Genomic DNA, 8510 nt, shown 5'->3' on the forward strand with positions numbered 1-8510 from the left:
TAAAGGGGCAAACCACTATCAACATTGGCACTTGACAAGGCAACAAAGACAGTAAAGCTGAGTCTCAAGGTGGTTGACTTGGCAAGGCCAAATGCAAATCCCATTTCTTTGAGCTCGAACATGATTTTTCGTTTTTGAAAACTTGAGATGCTCGTATTTGATGGCACAAACCTAAAGAGATGGATTTTAAAGGCTTAACAGTATTTTTCTCTTTGATGGTTACCATCAATGAGGAGAAATTAGTTGTGGTTCTCATCGGGTTTAAGAGTGATGCCTTATTATGGTACTAATGAGAGCACAAGAAAAGACCCATGGTATTGTGGGAAGATATGAAACTCTTGATTTTGATGCAATTTCGCTGCACACATAAAGGCTCCTTACATGAACAATTATTGGCTCTACATCAAGAAATGATGATCAAAGAATATAAACAACGTTTTATCAAATTGTAAAATACTAAATTGACATCTCTTTAAAATAATAATTTATGTCAAAAGTAATTTGTCAAATTGGTAAGCTGATGGATCAGATCGGAAAGCACAATTTTTGTGTCATTTACAATTTTATTACTTTAAATAATATTTGTGATAAAATAAAATTGCAAGGATGTTTTTTATTGTATTTGTCTTTTGAATAAAAAAAGTTTTTGAAATAGATATTTATTTTTTGGGTAAGTGCACAAAAGGAACTTTTTGTTTTCTTATTTGGTTCATTGTGATCTCTATCAAAACTTGATATTCAAGCAATCTTTTTAGGTCACAATTAGCTTCAAACTCAAGCCATTATGAAATCAATTTAGTAATATTCTATTATATAAATTGATTTTAAAAATATATTTGTTTCTCCTTTTATGTTTGCTCTTTATGTATAAAATGAAATGTGAAGATCTTATTCCTCTATTTGATGGAGTGCATTAACAAAAGTATATTTACAGGTTAAGAAGAGTGAAATGAACCTAGTCTCAAGTGCTAGGTTTTCTGTCAATCTAACCTATCATTTAAATTGGAATGTTAGATTAGTGTGTACGAGCTAACTAAATCCTTTTCAAAATTGGAAAGATTTTTTATTTTAATCTTCTATGTGCAGGATCACAACCCTTATTAGTTGGAGTACACCTTCAGCTATAAAGAAGAGACTCTCAAGCATTTGAAGATACACCTATTGCAATACTTTACTTGTAATATGTGTAATCAAAAGAGTGAATTTTCAAAAAACAAAAATGCGGTAGGTGCTCTCTGGTTTCTCCATGGCGAGACGCAAGAAGAACAACCCAAAGCCTGATACAAGAGCTAAGGTGACTGAATCTCCATTGCTCCATGCGACGTATGAGGGTCAGAGGTCTGAGGTCGATGAAGCTGTTCCGGAGGAGATGGAAGAAGTGTTTACAGATTCGATGGTGGATTTTCCAGAAATTGGAATTCAAGGACCAATTGAATTTGATGGAGATTCATCTGGAGGTAAGAAAATAGGCAAGACAGAGGAGGAGCTGGCTGCAGATGTAGGTGATTTTCAAAGCCAGGCGATGGATAAATGGTCCCAGTTCCGAGCCTTGCTTCCAAATCAAGGAGGGGCCAAACTCAGCTTTGAGGAACCAATTATTCGCGAGGGCCAACGAATAGCTCAAGTCGACTTGGAGGAGATCCAAGTTGAAATCTCTTTTTGGAATTCAGCGGTGGTATGTCAGGAACTTGGGGCTAACCCTCTGTTTGTTGTGTTTGAAGGATTTATTAAGAGGATTTGGGGTAAACTTGGTATTGAGAGAATTGCTAGGCTGAATAATGGTTTTACACTTGTGAAATTTCGCGATGAAGTCACTAGAGATCTGGTTTTGGAAGCTGGGGTGCTACATTTTGATAGAAAACCAGTGATAGTGAAGCCTTGGTCTGCTGATTTAGACACACTTAAGGCAGTGAAATCTGTTCCTGTTTGGGTAAGATTGCCAGGGCTTGGGCTGCAATATTGGGGCACTAAGTGTTTGAGTGCTCTTATGAGCACGATTAGGGTACCAATTTTGGTCGATAAAGTTATTAAGGACAGGTCTATGATGCAATTTGCTAGAGTTTTAGTGGATATAGAACTCTCGGAGGATCTCCCTAAATCTGTTCAGTTTCTCAATGAGAAAGGACAACTAATGGAACAGCTTCTGGAATTTGAGTGGCTTCCTACTCAATGTAGAGGCTGCAAAGTGTATGGCCATACAGAAAGAATGTGTAATAAGAAGCAAAATGAGACTTGGAGGCAGAAAAACCGGAATGGAGAGGAAGAGGCTAGACAAGGTCCAGTGGATCAGACGCTATTATCAGAGGATAAAGATGCTTTGAATGGGAGTATAGATGCTGGTTCTCAGAAATCGGTTACTAAGGATTTGGCTAAGCCCCAGGAGATGTCAAAGCAACTGGAGCCTGTGACATCTGCAGTAAAGCATGATGTTACACCAGATACGAATTCCAGTGACAGAGGTACTTTGGATTGGGTTACCCCAAAACGGGTTGGAGGAAATAAGAAGGCTACTCATAAGGCAAAGAACACGTTGACGAATTCCTATAGTGCTTTGCAAGATAAGGTATTGGAGGTTACAAACTTGGGACTAACAACAACAAGTTTATTTCATGGAAACTCACAACATTCTTAGCTGGAATGTTAGAGGTATTAATAAAAGAGAGAAACATAAATCTCTGAGTTCTTTTTGTTTTGTGAATAAAATTGGTCTAGGTGCCTTGTTGGAGACTAAACTTCGTGGTGATAAAATTGAGAAAATGATGCAATCTTTTTTCATTGGCTGGAACTATTTCACTGGTGCAGCTTCAGAAGGTCGATTGCTTCTTATTTGGCAGCAAAATTTGGTGTCTGTTGAAGTTTTAAAGGAGACTGATCAGTTACTTCATGTCTGTGTTAAAGGCTTAAGGACTAATAAGTTGTTTTGTGTTACATTTGTGTATGGTAGAAATTCGATTGAGGAAAGAGTGCCTCTTTGGAGTGATCTGTCCGGTCTTTGTTTCCCAGCTACCCCTTGGCTGTTGGCTGGGGACTTTAATGCAGTTTTTGAGGGTACAGACAGAATTGGTGGACGCACCATTTCTTCCCATGAGTTAGTTGATGCTCAACATTGGAGGGCCTTGGGTTTAGTTGATGAGTTGCGCGCTAGAGGGTCTCATTATACTTGGACAAATAAACAGGCCAATGAAGATAGAATCTTTTCGAAATTGGACAGAGTCTTTAAAAATGAAGAATGGTTGGACCTTTTTCCTCAAGCTGAGGCTGTGTTCAACTGGGAATTGCTCTCTGACCACTGTTACTGCATTATCAAACCAGAAGCTACTGTTAACTGTGGTATTAAGCTATTTAGATTCTTCAATATGTGGACTGAACATGAAAAATTTAAACATACTGTCTTGCAAAGCTGGTGCAAGCCTAGCAAAGGGTTTGGGCTGGATCGAATTTGTAGGAAACTAAGCAGACTTCAGATAGTTCTTCGCAAGTTCAATAAGCATGTTATGGGAGATGTTGCTCAGAATTATGTTTTGGCTAAGGAGAAGTTTCAGGCTGCCCAAATGTCTCTTCAGAGTAATCCTCACTCGACAGAACTTCAAAGAGTAGAAGGTGCAGCAAGTGATAATTTTGCTTATCATGCTAGAACTTATGAGAGCTTCCTGAGACAGAAAAGCAAAGTGGATTGGCTTCGTTATGGTGATGACAACACGACATATTTTCACGCATGTTTAAAACAAAGAAGAGCCTCTAATTGTATCACTTCAGTAGTGAAAGAATCTGGTCAGATAATTGAGAAATTTTATGATGTTGTGGAACACTTTGTGCTTCATTTTCAGAAAATCATGGGAAGCAAAAGCAATGCCTCGAGTTCCATTCAGAGTTCCTGTTTTAATCTTGGTCATAAACTGACTTTGGACCAGCAGATCAGTTTAGTGAGGCCTTTCACTACTAAGGAAGTTAAAGACGCTTTGTTTAGTATTAACTCTATTAAAAGTCCAGGGCCGGATGGGTATGGCTCAGGTTTTTTCAAAGCAATGTGGAGCGATTTAGAAGTTGAAATCTCAGAAGCCATATTTGATTTCTTTGAGCGCGGTATTCTGCCAGAGGAGGTGAATAAGGCTACTATTTCCTTGATTCCTAAGATTGATACACCTACTCGGGCAGCGGATTATAGGCCTATTACGTGTTGCAATTCTATCTACAAGTGTATATCTAAAATGCTTTGTGGTAGATTGGCGATGGTGCTTCCTAGTCTTGTCCATCAAAATCAAGGAGCGTTTGTTAAAAATAGATTATTGGCGCATAATATTCTTATTCTTTAGGATATTATTAAAGGTTATAAGAGGAAAAACATTTCCCCTAGGTGTGTGATGAAAATTGACCTGAGTAAAGCCTATGATATGCTTGATTGGAATTTTTTGGAGGACATTCTCACTGAATTCTGCTTTCTGATTAAATTCATCAAATGGGTAATGGCCTGCTTGAAGGATCCTACTTATATGATTCTAATGAATGGTAGGGTTCAAGGGAAGTTTAGAGGCCGGAAGGGTCTTAGGCAAGGGGACCCGATTTCTCCTTTGTTGTTTGTTCTAGCAATGGAGTATTGTACCCGGTTGTTATGTCAAGCTTCCTTGGATAAGGGATTCCGCTATCATCCTAAGTGTAAGCAGCTAAAGATTGTCAATCTTTGTTTTGCAGACGATTTGGTCATATTTTGCAAGGGAGTAACTAGCTCAGCTCAGATAATGAGGGACGATTTTAATGAGTTCTGCTTGGCTTCAGGTTTGTCTACTAATATGGACAAATCTCAGGTCTATTTTGGAGGTGTGGCTGAAAGAGAAACTCGTCATATGCTAGAGAGGCTCCGATTTTCAAAAGGAAACTTTCCTCTAAAATATTTGGGAGTTCCTCTTCGAACAACAAGATGGAAGGCTGGAGATTGTGCTATCATTATCAAAAAGATACAGCTGAAATTACATACTTGGGCGAGTCGTCACCTATCTTTTGCTGGGAGGGTGCAATTAATTAACTCTGTGCTTCTGAGTATCAGATCTTTTTGGATGAGCACTTTTATTCTCCCTAAGAGTGTCACTAAGGAAGTGGATCGGTTATGCAGGAAATTCCTTTGGGGAGTTAAGGACAGCAATAAGCAGCGTAGTAAATTGCATCTTACTGCCTGGGATCAGGTGTGCCTGCCAAAATGCATGGGTGGTCTTGGTTTCAAGGAAGGTTGTAACTGGAATAGAGTGCTTCTTGCTAAGTTTGTTTGGGCTGTTTCAACTAAGCAAGATATTCTTTGGGTGAAATGGGTGGATTCTATATATCTGAAGGGCCAGGACTTCTGGAATTATATTGTTCCCCAGGATATGAGTTGGTATTGGAGGAGATTGGTAAAGATGAGAGTTATTTTCCCTACGCAAAAGTCTAGATGAGGCAGTCAAGCATAACAAATTATGTTTGAAAGTGTTGTATCACAGGTTACTTAACAAGGATAGAGTTGATTTTGATAATGTGGTCTGGAACTCTTTGGTTGTGCCTAAGCACAGGTTCATCCTTTGGCAAGCTACACTTGGCCATCTGCTCACGCTTGATAACCTTAGTTTCTTTCATCTGGATCTGCCCACTGTGCTATGCCCGGTCTGTGAAGAGGAGCAGGAGTCCCACTCTCATCTTTTTTTTTGCTTGTCCTTTCTCTCGGCAGGTTAGATCTCGATTGGAGAATTGGCTGGGTAGAGGTATTTGGCCGAGTTTGTATGATGAGTGGTGTTCTTGGATGGTTGGTAAGCCGAAGGGGCTGAAGCAGATTGTTGCTGCTGCTGTCTACATGATTTGGAGGAATAGGAACAAATGTATTTTTGAGTTGAGTTCGCTTTCTGTTGGCTTTGTAATTCAAATGATCAAGTACTTTGTGAGGGGTAGGCTGACTAGGCTTCCTAAGAAGAATATTAGGAAAAATGACTTAGTTTTTTTTTAGAGTGTTGTTCAGTTATAAGGTTGTGTAATTGGGTTCGGTTTAGTTTGTTTGTACTTGGTTTGTTTGTTCTCAATATAAGTTCCTTTTCATCAAAAAAAAAAAGAGTGAATTTTCTCGATAGTATTATTTTGTGTGAGACTAAGTAGTATCTTAGTCTAGTATTTCCATAGGCGACTTTTGCGCTGGGTGCAATTTGTGTTATTGTTCTTTGGGAAAATAATGAAAGACTTATTTTGGGAGGAAGCAAGCAACAACTTTGGGAGAAGTTTCAACACCCAAGCATTGAATGGATTTCAAATGTGAAGTTGCAAGAGGAAATAGTGATTAGAAGACGATACTCAACCTTGCGGCATTAGAGTAGAGGGAGTATACCTTTATAAAAGTTAATTATATTATGTATAATTGGTCTCTTACTAATTATGTTCATTCTCTGGGTGTGGTCCCATGGACTAGGGAAACCGAACAATGTAAAAATTTCATGTCCTTTAAATTTATAGTCATTTACATTTTAGCATTCAAAACTTTGTGAGCAATCTGATGTAACATCTTGTACGTCTAACATATCAGATTGCTAAACTGAATAATCAACTTTTTATACTTTTGCTGTTAAGTAAAAAATTGTATGCTTGATCACTTGATAATAATTTAAAAACGGAAATTTCACAAATCATTGGCTCCACTAGATATTATTTATAACAACGTGACTCTTAGTCACTTTATTAAAGGCCTTCAATGTGACATCAAAAATAAAGGAAATATTTACACATCATGTTATTTTTCAAACTTTATTTATAAAAGCCACTTAGGAAATTTTGTTGACAAATATATCTTTCAACATCATCATATTTGAATTCAAAATAATGCTACCTAAAACTGGAAAATGGGAATTTGGCTAGCTCAGCACTGAAAAGAGGCATCGATCTCGCTGCCTGATTTTTTTTTTTATTTCTTTAGGTTTTGAAAAGTCACATTTTGGTTGGTTACGATACTGATAAGATACTGATTGGTTATCTTTTCATAAAAAGCTTCATTTTTAGATTATATTATTTCATATACATTTTGGTTACCTCCAAAACCTATTTGGAAAACTAGTTATCTTAAGATACTGGCTAGTTACCTTAAAAAACATGGCTTCATTTTTAGGTTATATTATAATATAGTGTCTTATTATTTAAGATAATTTTACGTTATCGAAAACCTATTTGTAGAAAAGTAGTTATCTTAAGACACTGATTAGTTACCTTTAAAAAAATTGACTTCATTTTAATTACAATTCAAAACTAACTTCTAAATTTCTTTTTTATTTGGTTAATAAAAAAACTACTATTACTCATATGTAAATTATATGAGTGACCAAAAAGTTTATTAAAACTTTTCATTTAAAAGTTACTATGTAGTAACTAAAGTAAATTTTGTTAATAAGGTATGCGGTAACTTGTCATACTATATGACAATACATTAGTTTTTAATATAAACTTGAAAGTAATCAAAAAGTATATTAAATAATAAGACACCATCATAAAACCTAAAAATTATTATTCGGTGTCTTAAGATAAAAAAATTTCTACAAATAAGTTTTGGAGGTAACTAAAATGTATATGAAATAATATGGTCTTAAAATTAATATTTTTATGAAAAATTAACCAATCAGTATCTTATCAGCATCGTAAGTAACCAAAATGTTACTTTTGAAAACCCATAATAATGGAAAATTTGGAATTCCATGTATTGTTCGTCTTTTCACCAACTAACATGTGCAATCATTAGAGAGTAATTGAGCTCCACGAAAGCTAAGTCCTGGTGAGCTCGCCCAGAGCTCCTCGAAAGGTAAGCCATTCCCCACCTGTTGTGATCCACCTCCGGAGAAGAATATCCTCATGTGAGTTATGCCTCGAGGACTATCATCGGGGTCTTCCCATCTCCTTTTCTCATCCAGCCCTCCGGGTTTGGAGAGTTGTCCTCGGGGCCTGGAATAAAGTGTCAGATGTCATGCACAGCAACCCTGGACCACAAACAGTCATATGACATGTTACCGTTCCCTCAAGTCGTGATGTCGAGTTCGTAAATGCGACAACCAGTATGTTTCACTACGCCGCTTGACATGGGAAAATGTGCAGCTACTCCCTTACACTGTCAAGGACGAGTTATCCCAAAAAGTTGTGGGATGTAACCTCGTAAATGGGCCTCATGTATTACGCATGGGCCCACCACCTCCTTAATTACGGGAATGTGTATTTATTAGCTTTTATGCCCCAATAAGTGGGAATGTTTTGTAATAAATCCCCATCAAGGGAGTTAATTGTCCTCAACCTCTATAAATAGGGCTAGGGCACATATTGTAAATGATCTGCACTTTGGTATTCAGAACATTGCCAAGAGCTGCCTAAACTCCATTGAAGCTTGAGACCCTCAAGCTTCCTCAAATCCTAATACAATATACTCATGGACTAGGGTTAATTAACAACTTGAATCACGTAACTTTTTTCTTCTTCTTGCATTTTCTTTGAGTTTTTGTTAATTAGTTGATAGCAAAAAAAGAAGTCAA

General features: G+C 37.2%; 1 protein-coding gene across 1 annotated transcript; it reads left to right on the plus strand.

Moving 5' to 3' along the window:
- Nucleotides 1-1246: 1246 nt before the first annotated feature.
- LOC133799595 (uncharacterized) lies at nt 1247-5789 on the plus strand. The gene is made up of 5 exons (XM_062237597.1): nt 1247-2600; nt 2713-4232; nt 4314-5365; nt 5469-5537; nt 5693-5789. The coding sequence occupies exons 1-5, from the start codon at nt 1247-1249 to the stop codon at nt 5787-5789; spliced, it is 4092 nt and encodes a 1363-aa protein (XP_062093581.1).
- The last annotated feature ends 2721 nt before the right edge of the window (nt 5790-8510 follow it).

This window comes from Humulus lupulus, chromosome 9 (assembly GCF_963169125.1).
Source record: "Humulus lupulus chromosome 9, drHumLupu1.1, whole genome shotgun sequence".
Lineage (NCBI taxonomy): Eukaryota > Viridiplantae > Streptophyta > Magnoliopsida > Rosales > Cannabaceae > Humulus > Humulus lupulus.

What these genes read in the sequence shown, in the direction of transcription:
- LOC133799595 (XM_062237597.1), top strand. Translation starts at nt 1,247, where the DNA reads ATGGCGAGACGCAAGAAGAACAACCCAAAGCCTGATACAAGAGCTAAG. An exon ending in GTTCCCCAGGATATGAGTTG is followed by an intron (nt 5,366 to 5,468) that starts GTATTGGAGGAG and finishes GTTGTATCACAG; the next exon opens with GTTACTTAACAAGGATAGAG. An exon ending in TTGGTTGTGCCTAAGCACAG is followed by an intron (nt 5,538 to 5,692) that starts GTTCATCCTTTG and finishes TTCTCTCGGCAG; the next exon opens with GTTAGATCTCGATTGGAGAA.